At 44.4% G+C, this 22519-nt stretch overlaps 1 protein-coding gene across 2 annotated transcripts in view; it reads left to right on the top strand.

The window, feature by feature from the left end:
- The window catches only part of ARHGEF17 (Rho guanine nucleotide exchange factor 17), a 153781-nt gene that overhangs the window by 110051 nt on the left and 21211 nt on the right, over positions 1-22519 (top strand). For both annotated transcript variants that reach the window (XM_085852613.1, XM_085852612.1), the window contains 8 exons: positions 2657-2773; positions 3139-3231; positions 7478-7654; positions 14709-14759; positions 15404-15513; positions 15866-15945; positions 16160-16278; positions 16387-16627. In XM_085852613.1, coding sequence (XP_085708739.1) covers positions 2657-2773; positions 3139-3231; positions 7478-7654; positions 14709-14759; positions 15404-15513; positions 15866-15945; positions 16160-16278; positions 16387-16627 — 988 coding nt within the window. The remainder of the gene's footprint in view (positions 1-2656; positions 2774-3138; positions 3232-7477; positions 7655-14708; positions 14760-15403; positions 15514-15865; positions 15946-16159; positions 16279-16386; positions 16628-22519) is intronic.

Genomic DNA, 22519 nt, shown 5'->3' on the forward strand with positions numbered 1-22519 from the left:
GGGTCAAAGGTCAATTAGTGCAAAAATCGATATGTGAGAGCTGGAGGTGCCTTCGTGCCAAATGCTCCTCCTCCTAGGGTTATGGTCGGATGATCATGAAAATTCACATTAATCGTCTGGAATACATTGTGCACAAACGATCGAGCCGGATTTTTGATTTAGATCTTTGTTCACCCACAGCACCCCCTCGAACTTTGGGGATTTCCGATTTCAAACGCATTTTCGGTACTTTTCATTCAAATGGATAACGAGTAGTTATCAGTCGATGGAACTGGATGAGATTTGATATGCATAATCTGAAGGTGATTCCCTATCCGCTATATGACATCCATTTTGCTCTATATCTTATAGTTTCCATGCTTGGTGACCCATCGCCGCCGACCGGCTTGTATGTGTATATATATATATATATATATATATATATATATATATATATATATATATATATATATATATATATATATATATATATATATATACATATATATATATTGTTACGGCTGTGGAAATTTGCAATCCACCATAAAGGCCCTTAGATCAGTTATGACGATAAGTAATTGTGTAGTTAGATTTCCCCACCGTTGTTTAAAGGGAATTTCCGTGTTCACCGGGCTGCGATCCTTTGAGTTAGCCGTTTTTCTCCTCTCTATCGTTATTTTGGACTAAACAACGCACCCCAGCAACCAAATCGCCACCACCACCTTTTCCTCTTTACCTCCACAACTCCATCCCGCAAACATCGCTTCACCGCCATTCTCAAACAATGCCTGCCAACAACCAAACTCCCACCACCTCCGCCTTTCTACCACACGTTGTGCCATGCACTGTGAATGCGTTCCTTTCCCCTCAAAAAGCGGATCAGGAATGCTTCACGCCCCCTTTCCATCCGTCCAATGACCGAGCATCGGGTAGTGTAGCCCCGCCTCCGAACCCGCTGTGAATGCGGTCCTTTCGCCTCAAAAAGCGGATCAGGAATGCTTCATGCCCCCTTTTCATCCGTCCAATGGCTGAGCATCGGGTGGTGTGGCCCCGCCTCCGAACCCGCTGTGAATGTGTTCCTTTCGCCCCGAAAAGCGGATCGGGAATGCTTCACGCCCCCTTTTCATCCGTCCAATGACCGAGCATACGGTCGTGTAGCCCCGCCTCCGAACTCGCTGTGATCCTGAAATTTACATACACGCCCCTCCCCCGGGCTATATAGGCGTGAGCACGGCGCAGCTCGCGGCGGGAAGTCAAGCGGGAAGTCAAGTGGAAGTGAAGTTGCGCAGTACGTCGGCAGAGAACCAAGTGGGAGCCGTGGAGTGGCAGCGGCGGAGAGTCGGGAGACGGAGCTCAAAGCCGACGGGAAAGGCAGACGGGGAGCGCCGGAGAGAGCTCGCCGACCACGCCAGGAGCACGAAGCCAGGCGTAGCTACGCTGACATTGCAGCTTGCCCGCCATTGCGCCACGAGGGCGCGAGTAGGACCCTTCGGTCTCGTGGACCTGGCCGCTCATCCAGGTTCCACATGCATTAGGCCCACGGGCCCAGTCTGACTCCCTTGTCTCTGAGGGGGTCTTTCCTTTGCTTTTGTGTGAATGCGTGTTGTGGTGCCGTGTCTTGTAAAGTAGAAACTGTTTAAGTGCATGTAAATAAACCTTTGCTTGAAGTTGGTTGTAATTCTTGCTTTCATTGCCTTGCTTGTAAATTGCATTCGTACTGTATGGCTATGAATACGTGCTTGCTTGTCTGAGTGTGCAATAAATGTGCTTGTTGAACTGTTCCCTGTTTCATTTCGTCCTTTCCCTTGTTTGAAAACTCCATGTTACATCACGGAAGGAATTGGTAGAAGGGTGTAAGCACCCGGTAAATAATCACGTCCGTCGGGGCCGGCAATAACACCGCTCGGTTATCACTGAAGCACGAAACGGACCGCTTAAGCGGTTCGTGTCCTAGGCCGGCCAGCGGCGAGGTACGATCGCCCGGTTAACTACCCGCGCAGGTACTTAGGTAGGTCGAGTTTGGCGAACAACCCTATCCTGCGTGGGTGGCCGATTGGCACGATTGTGGTGGGGTCGAAAGACCCACCCGTGACTAGCTCCTGGCAATAGTTCCAAGGAGGGTCACGACTGAATTGTCCGTTTCGGTGGGCGACGCGGTCGCGAATCGAGTTACGTGGCCGATCGCACGCCAGGCGGACCAAAATTCGTAACAATATATACACAGTGGGCTGCAAAAGTAGGTATGCAGTAATGAAAACAAGTACAGTCCTTACTGTATACCTACTTTTGCAGCCCCCTGTGTAGATATACACACACACACACACACACACGCACACACACACACACGTGGGATCGGCTTACACATTTTAAGCGATAACGAACCATGCTTCCCAATTGTCTCAGGTCTCTCACCTGCAGTGAGCACAAGGCTGCACTTATTTTTGGATATTTTCATTTACGGATGCTTTCCGACGGTTCTGTGAATTTTCCCAGAGTATCAGCTTCGATGTCCATCGGCACACGAAATTTCAGCTTTCTATGTCACCCGGAAGTTACTGAACATTAATGTCAGTGAGTCAGCGAATGGTTAGAATGAGCTTTATATATTCGATATTTTTTATTTCTTCCAACTCCCTGACCCTGTTTCATTCATTTCTTTCTCTTATCCTTCTCTCAGTTCTCCAAAGATGTGTTGGCAGACTCGTATGTGGCATACATTGATAATTTCCTCAACGCGAAGGAGGCTGTGCGGTTGGCACGTGAAGCAAAGCCTGCATTCAACAAGTTTTTGGAGGTAACTACTGTACGTTCCTGCAATTGGTAATTTGTACAAACTGTAAGTCAATGCTCCTGAGTTTCCATACTCTGAACTTATGCATGTATTTGTCTTGGTCTTTTGCATCTTCACTTCCTCCTGTGTTCACCTGCCTCAGTTATCTTGTTTCAATCCTCTCATTCCCCAATCGTCTGCCTTCTCGACCTATCTTCCTCACCTGCCCTTTTATTTTTGGGAAATGCTCTTGAGATGTTTTTGGATAATGCAGCAGGTGCTCATTCCAGGTGCAGGAATTACACCCGTTGTGTTGGAATGAACGCGTTGGCACAAGTTTACATCGTGGGAAGGGAATGGGAATAAAGGCTGTACTGTTCCTCTGGCAGCACTGCATGCGGGAGAACAAGGAGAAACAGGCCTTGGCTGACCTCATGATCAAACCTGTGCAAAGGATCCCACGTTATGAACTCCTGATCAAGGTATGCTTGCTCTAAAACAGACACTTCCTGGATTTTTTGGAAAATACACAGGGACGGATGCCACACTGTTCCTGGGGAAACCATACTTCTTCCTCTTTCGTATGCAACTGAGGACTGTGAGTGGCATCATTGTATGGGTACACAGCTGTTCCACTAATGCAAGGGCCTCTGTAAGTTAGGGCAGGAATTTGGAATTTGTTCAGGGTGCCGGCCATCGCTCGCTGACTTTTCACGAAGGACACCAACTCCACCAACTAAAACTGAGAGACAGGACTCTTCGTTTTTCATCCATCTAAGGGACAGTGATGCCTCACCCTGCCTCCGAGACCCCAGGATTACAGTTTGTAGCTCGGCCGATATTTAAACCCAAGCTAGACGGCTTTGAGGCCAGTGTGCGTACCTCTATGCTGTCCTGTCAGCCTCTGAGAAAACAGAATTACCCCAAGAAACAGGGTGGTAGTGAATTTGGATTCTTGAACTTTTTGAAAATTGAAATTGGAAAAAAATTTTGCATGGATAAATTAATGATTTGTGCGGATCGTCTTTCGTATGCAGCACAAGGTTGCGGGGTAGCATCATTGGCTGAAAGCGTGGCTGTGCTGCTGATGCAATGCCCTCTGAAGTTAGGGCAGCAATTTGGAATTTGACCATGGTGCCAGCTATTGCTCACCTACTCTTCGCGAATGACAACTTGGGATCTTTAATGTACACCAACTAATGCCGGCAGACCAACTAATGGCCCGTTGCAGGTCCATCGAAGAGACGGCACACAATGATGAATCACCCTGCCTGTGAAACACCGGGATGACAGTTTATAGCTGAGTCGGGGTTTGAACCCAGGCGAGACAGCTTAACAGCTTAAGGCAAGTGTACATTCCTCAAGGCCATCATGTCAGCCCATGAAAGAAGGAATGGGGGGAGGGGGTGGCGTGAATCTTACTTCATCTTGCTCGAATCTCCAAGTCATTTGTTAATAAAATAAAGTGGATAAATAAATGAGGATTGAAAGTGAAATGTGAAGAATTCTCTGAGACTCCACTGTCGACCAAATACAACAAAACAACAATTACTTTAAATGGACACAAACTTGCACAAACACTTATGCTCACATTACCATTAACCATGCAGTTGAGGTTCCAGAGGCTTCTGATGGTGCTGTGACTCCAGACCCTAATTCCCCAAGGAGGGCAAGCAAGTTTGAGGAATGCTCAGCCTTGCCTCTGTCTAATAACATGCTGGGAATCCAACAGACACATTTGGACATTCCTGGACTTTGAGATAATTAGATTGGTTAAGAAATCCTGCAATTACTCAGGTTTTTTTCTGAACACTTTAAAACATATAGCCATCATCCCGCTGCAGGAGACGGGTGTTAAAAGAGTTTTTTTCTATTCTGTTTTAAATTCAGAAGTAAAGTTAAAGCCAGAGTCAAGGGGAGGCATCACATGCGTTTCACAGGCCATCAGGGACCCCCAACAGAAACAATCGGATCCATCCACAGAAATTACCAGTAAATTTAACAAACTTCATTGGCTGCTTATTGGTGATTACCCTCGCCGAAGGAGAGGGTATTGCATTTCGGTCTGTCTGTCTGTTTGTTTGTTTGTCCGCACAGAACTTTTGTGTTTTTCTCCGCAACCGCTTGTTGGATTGAGAAGAGATTTTCACCGTAGGTGCGACTACTCATGTAGAATGTTTTAATGATAATTATGACGCCAAAGGTAACGTGCTGTGGCAGCCATGTTGGAAAAACGATAAACATTTGCACTCCTGTATCTATGAAATAGCACCAAGGAAAAAATCTAAACTTGGCACGTAGCAAGTACTCCTCATGGGGAATGAGTGTGAATTTTTTTTCATGATGTCATATGTGCCTTCATTATGACGTCATAATTGCATATGTAGAATGCTACATCTGATCAGAATAAAAAAATTTGAGGGTCATCTTGGGATAAAATGGTCCACAGAAAAAAAAAATTTGATGACATCATCAGCCATATGATTCGACCGCCACATGGTTTAAAAATAAATTTTAAAAACCTTCAAAAATCTTCTCTGAAGTGGCTGAACAGATTGAGGCGAAACTTTACACGTATGACCACCTATCCATTAGGAACAAAAGTTTCACACATATGACATCTTTAGGTCACATGGTTTGGCAGCCATATTGGATGTACCCTAAAACCCATAAATCTTCTTCTCCAGAACGGCTGGACATATCGAGAGAAAACGTCACACAAATGTTCCCAAGCCATGGGTGTACAAGTGTGACAAGGAATAATTGATAGGTCACATGGTTTGGCAGCCATATTGGAATGAAAAAAATATATTAAATTATGTTTTCTCTGGAACTACGAAATTAATCGATGTGAAACTTCATATTTATGATCTCGTAGTGATGTGGAATACATGTTTTAAATTTCAACTTTATCAGGCTCATGGTCTGGCAGCCAGAATTATTTAAGTTTTTTCAAATGGGTTCTTTTTGTTTTTTTGTTTTTGTGTTTTTTTTTGAATAAGGCTCACTTGGCTGTGCCTGTATGGATTGAGGGGAGAGGAGGAGCAGCTGAAATGTAAATCCTATCCAGATTCCTCCTGATGACTTAATCTTTGCTTTCTGCTTGTTCGGGTTCCTTCTGATTCCTCCAATGCAGGACTGTACCTATTTGGTGTTCCATTTGATTTGTATTGAATTTATTTTAACCCCATTCTAAATTAAATTGAATGATGAATAATAATTTTTAAAATGTCATAGGTCAGGGTCAGGTGTCCGATCAAAGCGGGGTTGCATCAATGTGGGACATCTTGGTACCCGGTCATCACGGGCAGCAGTTATAAAGTGGCAGTTCTAATTATGTTTTTTATTAATTACGTAACACACCAGTACACAAACGTCACACAAAATACACCACGCAAAAGCAGTCCTGGCGAGGGTCTGCCATCTCCGATTGCTCTTTTTCTTGTTTTACATTATAATATGGTGCTTTTTGGTGCATTTCTTCATAAAAACTAGAAGCTCCCGCTCCCTATGAGAGTGGCCAGGTGGTTATGTTTTTATCCTTACTCAAATGTGTAATTCAAAATTCCTGTCGCTGCATAATTCAAAACATCTCACTGTATTGGAAAACTTGGGGACAGGAACACTGCACTGTAAAGGGTGGGGATTTGTAAGACCCTCTCCACACCTGGAGGCGGCACTACATGATACACATTTACTTGGAGAATTTTCATGTAATTCTTGTACACACAGTATGTCCACCTTTCTTCTCTCCATCATATCAGCCAACTCTCGCCCTTTGCCAGTCATCGTCCCAACATTCAGAGTTCCAACTCTCACCTCCACACTTCTACCCTTCCCCCTCTCCCACTGCCTCCGGACTCGCCATCCCCGTCTCCTTCTCCTCCTTCGCCCAGCAGTAGCACAATTTCCACTGGTACCCTGCTGACCACCGGTACCGGTGGCGGTCGTTGGTAACCCGGGCCTCGACCGATCCGGTATGGAAATTCGTTTTGTTGTCCGCATAATGATTTGGCATAGGTTTTTACGCCGGATGCCCTTCCTGACGCAACCCTGGTCGCCTCTTACGACACACAGGGATATGGTACACCTATTCTAACCGGGGCATACACCGGGCCCAGTACAACTGGTGCTCATTTCGCCGACCTCGGAAGGATGGCAGGCTGAGTCAACCCCCTGGTGTTTTCGACTTGGTTTATATATATTTATATATATATATATATATATATATATATATATATATATATTGGCCCATATAAAAATACAAATATAAAGGAAGCAGGGAGTGTGGGACATAAAGGAGATTGAGTGAGAAGAGTAACGTGAGGGTATAGAAAGAGAAGACATTTCTTTTGAAAATCGATTTATTTCAATCATCAAAGTGTATGTTTCACTTGGACAAAATTGTGATTTTTTTTGGAAAAGTTCTGAGCATAAATAATTGGCCTATATTTTATTTTGTCCTTTTATCAACCACACAGATTTTCAAACACTCATTATTTTTGTTCCATTTTGCTGCCTCCACCTACCCATGTGGGTGTCAGGATGTTTTAATACAAAGCACAGTCTCTAGTTACTGAAGTATCTCAAGACATGTTGGTGAAATGGTTAATTTCGACTTTAGTTCACAGTTGATAGGATACTTAGTGTCGTAACACCACAATTCCTTTTCTGAGTCTCCCTGGTTAAGCACTCCTGTGCTGTGATGCTTGAGCCTGCGGCCTGCAGGACTTGCTGAAACACACGCCGGAAGAGCACCCTGACTGGACGAGCCTTTCGCTGGCCCAGCGCGACGTGCGCCTCCTCGCCGAGCGCATTAATCAAGGACGGAGGGACGCCGAGGAGGCCGAACGTGCAGTACGCGTGCTGCTGGAGGTGGAGGCCCACATTGAGGGAGTGTCAGAGGTAAGGTTGCTCCAAACTTGGCTGAGCTCTTCTTGTTTTTTTTTTTTCTTTCAATATTCTTTTCTCCAAGTATATCATGATGGTATCACTACATATTGTCGCTTTTTAAAATTTCACATGGTGCTCATGCACTGCAGCTCTCACAAATGTTTGTGGTGGGGATAGAAAATCCATAATTGTGATGGCATATCTTCAGCTCTGTCATTTTCCTTTATTCCATTCAGAGCATGGCTCATCCCAACCATAAGATGCTCAAAGAAGCATCGCACATGCTTTGATGTCGACTCGGTATTCCCAAATTATTGTCCTCACTTTGAGCAATTTCTTCACCAAATTGTCCTGGCAAAGCATTATCACTTGGAGATGTTCGACACAGCGCCAGTGTTTGCAATGCTCAAGGCGGGCATCCTTGGCAAAACCTCATGGGTAATAAAGAAATGATCCGCCATTCTCACCAGACGAGTCGCTGCTTTGAAGCCCCCACATCAGCTTTTATTCAAAATAAGACAATAATGCAACTTGTCCAAACTTTAGTAAAAACCTCGCATGGTTTTGTGACCGATAAGCTTCTCTTTAGTGCACTTGGCATCGGTTAGTGCCTTTTGTTGTTTTGGCTGCCGAGGCATCACACTGCCGCTTGTCTCTGAGAAGTCTCTGCCACATGGCAGGGGCAGACACAAAAATATCCTCCCAGGACCATAAATGGGCAAAGCAGAGGGGAAACCATAAAATTTGGAGAGATCACTGGAGACTACATCATAAAATACCTGAGAGGGAAATTAAAGGATGGTGTTTGGCCAGCGTGACAGCTGGCAGATCGCCCAGTCTTAGTATCCATGGATTTCCAGGCCCTTCACCACGGTGTGCCGGTTTGTTTGGGAGAAAACTCACTGGAGCTCATACATGAACATCAATCGTTCTTGCTTTTTGAAGGTTTTGTGAAATAGATGCAGGAGGCATTCCGTGAGCCACATACGATCATCAACAACAGTTCGTCTCTTACTCATTAAATTTTTTTCACTTCTTTGACCAAGCTTCCAAAACTCAAGCACTCATTTACTTGAGTAGCATCCATAGCTCATTGGCACTCGTTCTTGTGTCTTCCAGCTTGTGCTCTACTCCGTGACAAGGCTGGCCCTCGATTAGCTCTTTTGTTGCTTCTTCACATCCCTCCGTCTGTTGTTTTGCCTTTACAACCTGTTCTTTGATTATTTCTTTTTCTTTTATATTCACAAACGATATGATCGTGCCATCTGGGACCTTCCCATGTGGGAGCTGTGGCTCCATTCTCCAGGGATAACCGGAGTGGCTGTGCCGATGATGAATCTTTTGTCCGTGACTGTTGTTGTTGCCAGAAGGCTCCAAGAGGCAGACCTTTCCCACATACCCCACCTGATGATTGGTTAGGTGATGGAGGTGTTTCTGATGATGCTTAGAGGAGAACTTTGTTATCACTAAATTTCTCGGGCTGATATCTCAGAGGTAATAAACTCTTCTATGAGCTGTCAAGTCTGGGTTTCATTAATGAGCCGATTATTAATTGACACCCATCTGCGTGAGTACCAGTGTGCAGAGCAGTCAGGCTTTACACCAAAGAAGTCAACGATTGACCGTATCCTTGCCCTTCGGATCCTCACTGAACGCAGACGAGAGTTTCAACAGGGGCTGCTTGCAGCCTATATTGATCTCTGCAAAGCATTCAATTCAACGAATCAGGATGCCCTCTGGAAGATTCTTGGTCTTCGTAGGGTGCCACCAAAACTGATCGATCTGATGTCTGAACTATACTCTGGTACTGAGAGTGCTGTGATATGTGGTGATACCATCTCTGACTTATTTCCAGTTGTTACTGGAGTTTGTCAGGGGTGTGTACTGGCCCCCACACTTTTCAGCACTTCTATGGACTGGACTCTGGGGAGGATGTGTCCAACAAGTGGTTGCTGAGAGAGACTCAAATGATATTTGTTGCCTGCATAGTCCATGAGCATCAGCTGTGGCTGTATGGACATGTGGCTCATTTTCCTGACGCTGATCCTGCTCACCAGATTCTCTCAGTGAGGGAGCCTCGTGAGTGGAGGAGGCCATTGGGCCGACCACGCGCCTCGTGGTTGCGGCAGGTTGATCGGCATCTCAGGGAGATCGGGATGGCCAGATGGAGGCCCCTGGAGTACCAGCAGAAAGTAAATGCAGCAACGCTCTGCTCTGGCGCATGCTCACATACCTGACCTGACCTGATGTTTTTCAGGTAGAGTGTTCCCTCAATAGTTGTGCTGTCCATCCAATGGGACCATAAACTGAGTTGCCACTTGCTAGCGTTCAATCCTGGACGTCAAATATCCCATCGTGCTTATGGCCTGCTTTTATCATCGGCACCCTGAACAAATTACAAATTTTTGCCCAACCTTAAAGGGCCACTTCAGTGGCTTGCAAAAGTATTCCCTCCTACCATGAATAATGCCACATTTTGATGAACTAGTACACCCACTCCCTCTGAGAGCACCAGGAAGCTGTCACGTTGTTATCCTCTCTGGGGTATATCAATTACAGTAGATGTAGTCTCGGTCTGTTCTGTGGTGGACACAATAAGCAGATAATGCCTTGAGGATGTCAGGATTCCTCCAGATTTATTTCAGTTTAGTGTTAAAGAGCATTCGCAACTGCTGAAAGAGGCAATCATACGTCTTTGTGGTTTATAATATTATTTACTTCGGGTAGGCCACTTCTTCTTTGTTGTCTTGTTCGTGGAGCTTGCGCCACGAAATGCCACGATAAGCTATTTACACGTTAACACGGCGTTTGTCCAAGGCGGAAAAACCCCTTGGGGAGAGTGGGTATTATTAGTATTAATATGGTATTATAATAACATTAATATTATGCTATTATGCTATTATCATTCGTATGCCTGGTGTTGGCTTAATGGTTAGGGTGGTGGGCTTGAGATCCAAGGATCCTGAGTTCAAATCCCGCTCGGCTGTTGAATTAATAGCAGGTGGGGTTGACTCTGCCTGTCATCCTTCTGAGGTTGGCAAAATGAGTACCAGCTTGCTGGTATCCTGCGTCAGAGTGGCGACCTATCCAGTATTGTGTCCAATAGTCAAGGAGACTGTTTAGGCAGCACCAACGCTCTGCACTGAGTATGGTCCCAATGGATGGATTATCATTGGTATTGTTATTCGTTTAGTTTTGGGGAGGGGAGGGGCAAATAATTTGCTACAACCTCCATCATGTGACCCTTAGTCCATCTGTCGAATTTGGTTGAGATTGGACAAGTAACGACCAAATGTATCGTGGTCAAAAAAACATCAGACAGACAGACAGACACCAAATTACATATTTTAGTATGATTACGAATTATGTCGAAACAATTTTTCCAAATGAACCTTTTTTATTCATAACTGAAGAGATCAAACTAAACGCTTCTGGTTGAAGGAGGTTATATGTTAGGAATACCTGAACAAAAACGTGTTCAAATCAAAATTGACTGGTTGTAAAAGTAGTCATCCCCTTCCGTCAGTACTTGGTGGAAGCACCTTTTGCAACAATGACTGCTATTAGTATTTTGGGGTAAATCTCTACCAGCTTTGCACAGTGAGATGTTTAAATCTTGCCCACTCTTCATGTGAAAATTGCTCAAGTTCTGCCAAGTTTGATGGGGATCGTCGATGGACTGCAATCTTCAAGTCTCACCATAAATGTTCAATTGGGTTCAAGGTCCGGACTTTGACTCGGCCACTCAAGAACATTTATTTTCTTCTTATTCAGCCACTCTATTGTGGCTTTAGCTTTGTGCTTCAGATCATTGTCCTGATGAAATGTGAATCTCCTCCACAGTTTCAAATTCATTGCTGACTCAAGCAGATTTTCATCAATGATTCTCCTCTACTTTGCACCATCCATTTTCCCTTCTATCCTGACAAACTTGCCAGTACCGTAACACGATTCTGCCACCACCATGCTTGACAGTAGGGATGGTGTTGATGGCGACCTGATCTGGGTAGACTGGGTGGTATGATACGCCTTCTACTTCTTAATGATGGATTTCACCATACTCAATGGGGTAATGAGTGACTGAATTCTTTTTATAACCCTCTCCTGAAGAATGCTTCTCCAACACTTCATGTCTGACTTCTTCAAAATGCTCCTTTGTCTTGATGTTTGCCTTGTTGGTTGACCAACTGAGTTGCAGCTTAAAACTCCTTCGATAAGTGGTTCAAGCTTAATTTTTAAGTTAAACCACTGATTAGATACAGGTGAAACCTATTGTACACCACTCCTTCCCAATTCCATATGCAAGCGACGCATGACATCAACGCTGGGCACTGAAGGAAGGGAGTACTCAGTTTTTACTCCGTTTGTTTTTCTGTTTTTTTTCTTGTTTCCTTGTTTGTCGGGCGATATCTCAAGCATCCTTTGAGCTAGGAAGCTGAAATTTGGGGACAAAAGTGAAGATGTGCTTTGGCAAAAAGTGCACTGTTTATTTTTCAATTAATCGAATAATTGATTTGTAAGTTAATTATTAACGATTTATTACTTAATTATTTATTTTGTTTATCATCCGGGCAATATCTCACGCACCTTTGGAGCTCGGAAGCTGATATTTTGACATGACAGTGACCAAGTGATTTGGCTCTCAAGGGTATTTTTTGATCTGTTGAGTAATCAACTAATCAATTAATTATTTTCTTTCTTCTTTGTCCGGACAATATCTCAGCCATCCTTTAAGCTAAGAAGCTGAAATTTATGGACAAAAGTGAAGATGTGCTTTGGCAAAAAATGTTTTAAAAAATTTTTTTTGATTAATCAATTTATTGATTAATTGCTTAATTATTATCGATTTAAAAAGATGCTTGGTACCACAAAACTTCAATGTAGACATAAACAGAGACATTTGAAGGACATCACCATAAAACAGACTAAAAAGAAAAGCACAAAGCTTTTTGTTGTGCTCTCTTCAGGTGAAATTCGCACCAAGTGAAGGAGGTAAGGAAGAAGAACAGTCTAATAGACACCTATCTACAAAGTCAATTCCGATTGGATGTTCTCTCCTGATACGTCATCACATCTCACCGGTCTAGGTGGGAGGAGCCTGTTCAGTGTTCAGCTCTCCAATTGGAGGTTGCAGAGTCTGAGGCGGGGCCACGAAGGCTGTTGTAAAATCTTCTTCATCAACATCTGTGATCGTGCAACGAGTTTGTGTTCCTCTTCTTCTTCCTCACACAAATAAGCAAAGCGAGTGGACAAACTTTTTTCTGCCATAGGTGAATGGAAAATTGGTCCTGAAAAGTGCTCGATCTACATCAAGATTCCTTGGAAAAGGAAAATGTCCCAATGTCGTATGTATCTGCTCTTGGACAGCATTGGGAATGCAAACTGTGCTGAACATTATAATGTGGATGCATTCAAGATATTAAGTAGAGGACGAAGAATAACACATCTCCGAATTTGAGAAGCGACATTTATCTGTTCCATGGATCCTATGTTATGTCAGCAAAAAGAGTTTGGCCAATCGCTTTGCTTATTTGTGCAAAGAAGGAGAGGAACATGAACTCATCTCATGATCACAGATGTGGATGAAGAGGATTCTGTGACTGACTTAGTGGCCCCGCCTCAGACTCTGCAACCTCCAATTGGAGAGCTGAACACTGAACATGAAGCTGATATTTTGACATGACGGTGATTTGGCGACAAAAGGTATTTTTGATTTATTGATTAATCAATTAATTATTTAATTTTTCGATTAATTGCTTAATTTTCAAAAAGTTACAGATTCCGATGAAACAGTGCTGGTTTAGGTATGCTCTTAGCCAATTGATTAGAAATTAATCAAATTAAAAATATTATTTATTTATTTTAATTATATCATTAAGCAATTAATCAATCAATTATTGTACACTGCTCCCTCCTAATTTTGTCTCAATGCACTGCAAGGCGGCATCGCCGGGCACCGAAGGTGCCCCAGCGATGTCGCGCGCTGGAGGATTTGTTATTTATTGATTTGGCATGGTAGTAGTGCGCTTTAAATGTACCCCTACTTGTTACACTTATTTTTTTAACCTTTCAAACAAATAATTTGCTCCTGAAGTGATTTCGGGTTAATTAGGTTAAGGGTTTGAATACTTATTTAACTGAGAATCATCTGATTTTTCTCTGTTAACCTTACCTGTTCACATTTTATCTGCTTGTTTAGCTTTATCACTTTGGAGTGTTTGTGAAGACTCTATTTAGTTTTATTTGAAATGGAAAAAAATTGGGGAAGAAAAATGCAAAGCTGTCACTTGGAAAAAAAAAAAAAAAAACCCCAAAACATTCCTGATACACTAAGCAAACGTAAAACGTTTCATTTGATTTCGATGTGTTGGTGATGTTTAAAGCATTCGTGAAACGAGGTTCAATAGATTTTATGAAAATATAATATTTAACAGGACATTAAGGAAACCTTCAGACTTGGCAAAAGATCAGGCAGCACACAGATTACCACATCGGGCATTTTGAGCTCGCGGATCGACCGCACAGGTTCGTCGATCATTTTGAGGTAGGAAACCCTGCTTTGCACCATTCATCACCAACGCTACACTGAAAAGACCTCATGGGTCACCCCTTACACTTGAAGGCAATAAAACTCAGAGGTAATGTATCATTGAATAACTGGCAGCGACAAATGGTCTCTTCATTCAAACATTCCGATATCGGTGTGTTCTGTGGAATTCCTTGCATACGGGAAGAGAAAAATCGACGAAGACCGCTGAGAATTGTAGGATTGGCGACTTGTGTCTATCTTTCAAATCATTATTTAAATTGTTCTTGTTAACCCCTCACCTCCTTCATTCATGCACTCTCGGGATACAAACCATAAATCTGCAGTGTTTTCAGATATCTGGAGTGATGGAGGTACCTCGGTGAAAAGCAACCATTTCTAGCATTTTCTCGCTCTCCAGAGGGGCAGCAGGAAATGCCAAAAGGGCAAACTCTGCAACCCTTTCCTTACAAAATGAGCTTTGAGTGCCACTCAGATAAGGGCATCGAATGGATGTGTGTGCTCTGCTTGTGTTTGCAGCTTGTCGGCCCTGAGAGGCGTTTTCTCAAGCAGGAAATAGTCACTGAACTGGTGAGGCCCACACTGCATGCATATTCACCAGCACAAAGGTGATTCAATTGTGTTAATTAGACTTTCCCCCCCTTCACACAACCCTTCATTTTGTCCCACTCCTTGGTGGGCCCCCTACACACAGTTCAACAAGACCACAGCACACCAACGACTTGCCGCTAATAGGAATCGAGTGAATTCGCACCACACAGCCACATTTCACAGTTATGTCGTTATTCATTTCTGTATGCTAAATGAACCACTCTGTTAGGTAGAGGTGTCAAAGAGAGCAGCAAGGGAGATGGAGGAGGTGGGGCAGGGAGGATTGGGGAGGTGGGGTGTGGATAATGGTGGAGGTGGAGCAGGAATACACATTTCCATGCTTGCTTATTACTGCCTGCAGTCCACTGTGGAATATTGTATATTACCTCATATTGCAAGGGATTCACTCAACCAAAGGGGTTTTGGAGTCCAAGATTTTGATGGTTTTGTTTTGAAGCAGTAACTATAACCTCGTAGAAACGATGCCTTAAAGTCTGCTGGATTCCTCATTAAGACCTTTTTGGATGCAGTTTGTTGATGTGAAGATCTTAATTTCCCTTACATGTTGGCTTGGTCGCTAAGTTTTGGCCAAATTTGTTGTTTTCGTTTCACCATCTTCCCAGAAAGGTGTCGGGAGCAAGAAAGATCGCTCGCTCTTCCTCTTCTCTGATTTGTTCATTTGTACTACACTCAAGAAGAAGTCTGGTACCTTGAGAAGAAGCTCCGTCAGTGTGTAAGTGCACAGCCAACGTTCAAGTTGTCTCATCACAGACACAGGAATGTGGTCTTCCCCCTCCCCCCTCCTCCCCCCCAACCCCCTCTCTTGAAGCTGATAGTTGCATCCCTTTTTTCCATTCTGAGTGAGGTGGGATTGTGCCCTCTGCTGTTATGCAATGGGAATTATCAGTTTTCAGTGTTTTAATACACGAATACACATGTATAAAGGATTGGCAATTCTGTATCACCTAATGGTGCACTCCGTTAAACATAAGTGTGTGTGTGTGTGTGTGTGTGTGTGTGTGTGTGTGTGTGTGTGTGTGTGTGTGTGTGTGTGTGTGTGTGTGTGTTTTGTGGTGCATGTACAGTACTGGCTGCATCATCGACACAAGCAACAAGTACAAGCTTCTGTGGCGACTTCCACTGGATGGAGTGGATATCGTGAGGGGTGAGGGCGGTGGTATAGGCCTCAGATATCTTTCATCGCACCTTTTGAAAGTTGGCAGCATTCTTTCTATAGTGCAAGTAGCCCGATGAGGAATACTATCAGAGAACATTTGCACATCTCCTCTTCCCTCACATCATGCACCTAGGTGATGCCACAGCATTTATTCCTTAATTTCCCGCACACCTTTTTTAATTTCCCTGGTGATTTACCATAGGTGCAGACCAGGCGATGAGCCGAGAGAGCCTGCAAAAAGTGGTGAGTCAACTCGACAACGACCTCAGTACATTGAGCCATATTGGAGCGCTATGCGAGGGCTTAAGCATCCCGCATCAGGTGAGCATCAGTTGTGTGAGGGCTGGATTAGAATAGTATTATTCATTACCATGATTGATTAAGTAGGTACTGAAACTCAGCTGAACTATATCCCTGTCGTAATAACAGATCTTGGACGAGGTTGTACGTGAACTCACCTCATCTGTCAACAGCGAACTCACTGAGCGTCAGGCTGCACTGTTGAACAGCCCACCTGCAGCCTTGCCATTGCCCCTGCCATCACGACTCAAGTTGCTCACATCTTCAGCTGTCCCTGGTGGCTCTGCAGAGAGTTACGTTTTCGAGTTTTCTGGCACTGAGGCACGAGCTACGTTTGAGAACCTCCTTGAGGAGGCCAAGCGCAAACTGAGTGAGCTCGTTGGCATTGACGCCTCAAGCTAGATTTGCATCCCTCTTTCATCGTCTTTGCAATCTCTCTTTTTAATCCTCTTTGCAAACCGTTTTGGTAATGGGTGTTGTCGGCCAGGGTGGTGATTGGGTTTTGGTGGTTAGGGGGGCATGGCTAACAACTGCACAGCGAAGGTGAGAGAGGAAGGCAGGAGAAAGAGACAGGGTGGTGTCCACAATGCAGTACTATTGACACAATTAGGGTGAAGGCACGATTGTGCAAAATGATCAAGTGATCTCAGCTGCACTAGATAATCCAGCATTAAAGATATGAACCTGAATGCAACTTGAGCAGGTGAGACACCAAATGGGTAAACATCTTGCTCACAATGATATATTTGATATCATCAGTTTACTTTAATTGTCACACTCAGGTGCTTGTCTCACAAAAACAATATGTCATCCAATCAAGGCAAATCCCATACTCTCACCCTGTCACTCCGGAAAGACAATCTCATCAACCATACATATATGGTGCCTGTAGAAAGTCTTCACCTGCTTTGAAAATTTTCACCTTCAGAAAGCCTCATAGCCGAGAATTAAATTGCATTGAATCAGCCTTTTCCGACCTTTATTTACACATCGTAACCCACAACTTCCAAGTGAAAAACAAATTCTACAAATTTCAGATAATTAATTAAAAATACAAAACTACAATATTTTGCTTTGGAGAAGTATCCAGCCAGCCCCCTTTTAATAGGGATTGTAAGTTAGCTCAGCTGTAACCAAGTACCTTCAAAATCACACACAAAATTCATTGGCCTCCACCTGTGTTAAATTGTTCTGATTCTGATTATTTCAGAGTAAAATCAGCTGTTCCTGTAGGTTTCCTCTGCTGGGTAGTGGATTTCACGCAGAATCGACCATGAGCACCAAGAAGCTTTGAAAAGACCACCTGGATAAAGTTGTGGAAAGGCACAGATCAGGGGATGAGTATAAAAATATTTCAAATGCCTTGAATATCCCTTGGAGCACAGTCAAGACAATCATTAAGAAGTGGAAGGCGTATGGTACCACCAAGACCCTACCTAGTTCAGGCTATCCCTCAAAACTGGATGACCAAACAAGGAAACTGATGAGAGTGGCCACCAAGAGGCCAATGGCAACCTTGAAAGAGCTGCATGCCTTTATGGCAAAGACTGGTCACTGTGTGCATGTGACCACAACATCCCAAGCACTCCACAAGTATGGCCTGTATGGTAGGGTGGCAAGGACACCATTACTCTTAAAAAACCCACCTTGAATTCCATTTGATGTATGCAAAAAAAAACACTCCAGAGATTGTGAAGCCATGTGGCAAAAGGTGTTCTGGTCTGATGAAACGAAGATGGAACTTTTTGGCCGAAATGCAAAATGCTATGTTTGGTACAAACCCAACATAGTATATCACCCAAAGAACACCATCCCTACTGTGAAGCATGGTGGTGGCAGCATCATGAGTTGGGGATGTTTCTTATCAGCAGGGACTGGGACACTTGTCAGGACAGAAGGGAAAATGGATGGAGCAAAATACAGAAAAATCCCAGAGGAAAACCTGCAGGAAAGCTGAAATTGGTACAGAAGTTCACCTTTCAGCATGACAATGACTGGAAGGACACAGCCAAAGCTACATTGGAGTGGCTAAGGAACAAAAAGATAAATGTCCTTGATTGGCCAAGTCAGAGCTGCAATCTAAATCCAAGCGAAAATATGTGGCATGCCTTGAAGATTGCTGTCCATCAACACTCCCCACTCAACTTGATTGAGCTTGAACAGTTTTGTACAGAAGGTTAGGTCAGGTGTGGGAGAATGCGCCCGAGCAGCACGTGGCTATGTCCATTTTCTGCCGGTGCTGAAGGGGCCTCCATCTGGCCATCTACCAGGCAGATGCCTGGCCCCTCCCCATCTCTTTGAAATGCTGATCAACCTGCTGCAACCACAAGGCATGTGGTTGGCCCATTGGCCTCCTCCACTCATGAGGGTCCTTGCTGAGAAAATCTGGTGAACAGGATCAGTGTCAGGAAAACGAGCCACATGTACATGCAGCAGCAGCTGACGCTCACGGATTATACAGGTAACAAATCTCATTTGAGTCGCTCTCAGCAACCGCTCATTGGACACAAAGTCCGACCAGATAACCAAGGATTCTCCAAAGAGACCTGGTACCCAAGGAATTAATCTCCATCTCAGATTCCTGGTTAGACTCCAAGTCTCACATCCATAGAGAAAGACTGGAAGCACCAAGGACCTGAAAACTCAGACTTTCATCCTCCTGCAACACCCCATGATCCAGTGAATCCACAACTCCCCAGGCCCGATCCTGACGTCTAGTGACCTCTGGCTCACAGCCAGCAGAGACATGAATATCACTGCCAAGGTAAGTGAATCTCTCCATGACCTCAACATCCTCACCACAAACAGGTACAGACAAAATAGCAGCATCCAAGATGTCATTGAAAGCCTGAATCTTAGTTTTGACCCAGGAAACCCATAACCCCAGTGGCTCCGACTCCTCATTCAGCACGTCAAGGGCCCCCAAAAGGATATCCAGAGTCTCTGCAAAGATGACTGCATTGTCTGCGAAATCAAGGTCAGAGATTTTGACATTCCCAAACTATGCACTGCAACTTGGTCTCTCCGGCATCCTCCCCAGAATCCAGTCCACACAAGTGCTGAAAAGTGTGGGGGCCAGTACACACCCCTGACGAACTCCAGTAACAACTGGAAATAAGTCAGAGATGGTATCACCACGTGTCACAGCACTCTCAGTACCAGAGTATCGTTTGGAAATCAGATTGATCAGTTTTGGTGACACCCCACGAAGACCAAGAATCCTCCAGAGGATATCCAGGTTCACCGAATTGAACGCTTTGCAGAGATCAACATAGGTTGCAAGCAGCCCCTGCTGAAACTCTCATCTGTTTTCGGTGAGGACCCGAATAGCAAGGATGCAGCCAATCGTTGACCTCTTTGGTGTAAAGCCTGACTGCTCTGGGGGATGGTGCTCAAGCAGTTGGTGGCGAACCCTATCAATAATTATCTGAGCAAAGACCTTGCCTGGCACTAAGAGCAGTGTCACTCCTCGGTAGATGCTGCAGTCCTGGCGATCACTTTTCCCTTTCCAGAAAGGGACAACAAGGCCCCTCTTCCAGTCAGTTGCGATGATGCCTGTGTTCCAGGCAGAACACAGAACTGCATGCAATGACACGAGTGCAGCATTTCCACCAGCCTTGAGAAGTTCAGCATGTGTGCCACAGATCCCAGGAGCTTTACCCATTTCAACCGGTTCACCGCAGCATGTGTTGCCACAAATGAAGGTGGATCACAGTTGATTGGAGGGTCAGCAATAAGGATAGTAACACCCCTGACATACAACTCAATATCTGGTGTGGCAGCCTGGGTCGGCCACTCAAAGCAACCGGCCTAGCAGGCCTTCACATCCTCTTCACTCCTCTGTAAAGAGCCTTCCACCCTCTGCTCCAACTGCAGTACACCGAGGGACATGCTCGTCATATGATCAGCATGTCCTTCGCAATTTAACATCATGACCCTATTCACATGTTGTAACCCAAATTTGGTGGCATTCTGATTGGTGGTTCTGGAGAAGAAGATATTTGAAGGCATTTATGCAATTTTACTAAAAATTAATGAAGTCGGCCATTTTGACACACTTCAAGTCACGTGATCGGCATGACTTCGGCAATTTAACATCCCTACCCTGGCGTTATGTTGTAACCCAAATTTGGTAGCATTCTGACTGGTGAATCATGTGAAGAAGATTTTGGAAGGAATTTGTGAGACTGCCATATTGACACACTTCTGGTCATGTGATCAGCATGGCCTTCACATTTTTACATCAAGACCGTATTCTAATGATGTAACCCAAATTTGGTAGCATTCTGACTCGTGGGTCGTGAGAAGAAGAAATTTGAAGGCATTTATGCAATTTTCCCTAAAATTTACCAAGTCGGCCATTTTGACACACTTCGAGTCACTTGATTGACATGACCGGCAATTTAACATCCCTACCCTGGCCTAATGTTGCAACCAAAATTTGATAGCATTCTGACGAGTGGGTCTGGAGAAGAAGATTTTTGAAGAAATTTTGAAAACATAGTCGGCCATTTTGACCAATTTAGTCATGTGACTGGAATGAACTTTTGCAGTTCCTGTTACCAGTCAGGAGAGGAAGATTTCAGCCAAATTTCAGCTGTATCAGCCCAGCGGTTTGGCCAGAGAAGTCGAAATAGGAGATGGATGGATGGACGGACAGATGGTGCGCGATGACAATACCTTATCTGGAATTTAAATTCCAGAAAAGCTAAAAATAGCAAAACCCAAACATTATTACCCTACTTCATTTAATTACCTCTGCCACCGGGTGGAGGTTATGTTTTCACCCCTGTTTGCCTGTCTGTCTGTCTGTCTGTCTGTCTGTCTGTTTGTCTGTTTGTGAGGAGAGTATCCCAAAAAGGTATGGATGGATTCAAATGGAACTTGGTGGACAGGTTGGGTGTGTAACAAGGACGAATTGATTCAATGTTGGTGAAGATCCACGTTCGGATACGAGAATTGTTTAAGTGATTCTTCTCCATTGAGAGATCGGGCCAAAAAATGATATACAGCACGATGTTTCAAAAAGCTATGGATGGGTTATGACAAAACATGGTGGATGATTTGGGTTTGTGACGAGAACAAGCCGATTTGATTTTGGTTCAGGTCTGGATCCGGATCCAGTCTATCGATGGGTAACAAAATGGATCGGGATGTAACAGAAAGAAAAGAACAGAAGAAAGGGAGTGGAGAGCACACTAACAGCAGGGATGAAGGCTTTGAGAAATCATGGTCATGGAGAAGAATGAGGGTAAGGGGTGGACACAGTGGGTGAACAAGATGGATATAGCCACAAACTCTTAATCACAGAAGTGGAAAGAAAAACTGGCAACATTGAAAGAGGTGGTTTTCGGATGGGTTAATGGAGGTAGAAAACATCATGGTTGTGGATGGGGATGGCGATGAACCTGAGATGGTGTTCAACAGCTCTCTTGAAACCCTGGACGGAAGAATGACATTGAGATTGAAGAGACTGATGAAAGTGGTTACACAGGTCGGAAAAAAAGAGGAACGAATGAGTGGAAGTGAGCAGTGAGTCTGGATTCTTGGGGTTTCACCAGAAGGGGGTTGCTGGCAGATTATCTGCTCCTTGTAGAAACTTGGAGGGGGAGCAGGGGACAACATAGAAAGGGCACAGGATGCAAGATTAAAAAGGAGGTGGTAGAAGATAAAGAGACCTCCGACCCATCAGTGATGTGAAAGTGATAGGCCCATTGAATCAGCTTCATCATGAGAGATGTCAATTATTTTGAAGGTTTCCACGACATCAAGATGAGCAAGGTGTGAGGCAAGGACACCTTCCCAGAGGGGAGAGTCGTATTCCCTTTAACTGTGGATGAAGACCTTTCATGGAGATAAAAGTGCAAGTGTGCAAAGGAAAGACTTTGCATGACGGAAGATGCCAGAAGTGTGGTTTGCCCACAAAAGGTCATGATTGATAGCGAGGCACAAAATGATGTTTTTTTTTTGTATACCTTGTTGAGGCTCATATAAGAGCTAACGCACAACGCACAGCAAGGGGGGCATGAGACAAGAGGGGCGGGAGTGGGAAGGACAAAACAGTGGGGAACAGAGACATTAGGAGATCTGTGGAAGGGAGAGGGATGGGGTGGGGAACATGGGGAACACAAGATGGACATTACAGGGACTTTCAGGAATGAAAGCAGGGAATTTGAAGGAGGTGGGTTTGGGGTGGATTAACGGGGGTAGAAAAGATCGAGGATTTGGATGGGGGGGGGCGATAAGAGGTGGTGGTGAACAG

The sequence above is a fragment of the Eptatretus burgeri genome, chromosome 13, assembly GCF_056783735.1.
Source record: "Eptatretus burgeri isolate ZD-2024b chromosome 13, Ebu_testis_v1, whole genome shotgun sequence".
Taxonomy (NCBI): Eukaryota; Metazoa; Chordata; class Myxini; order Myxiniformes; family Myxinidae; genus Eptatretus; species Eptatretus burgeri.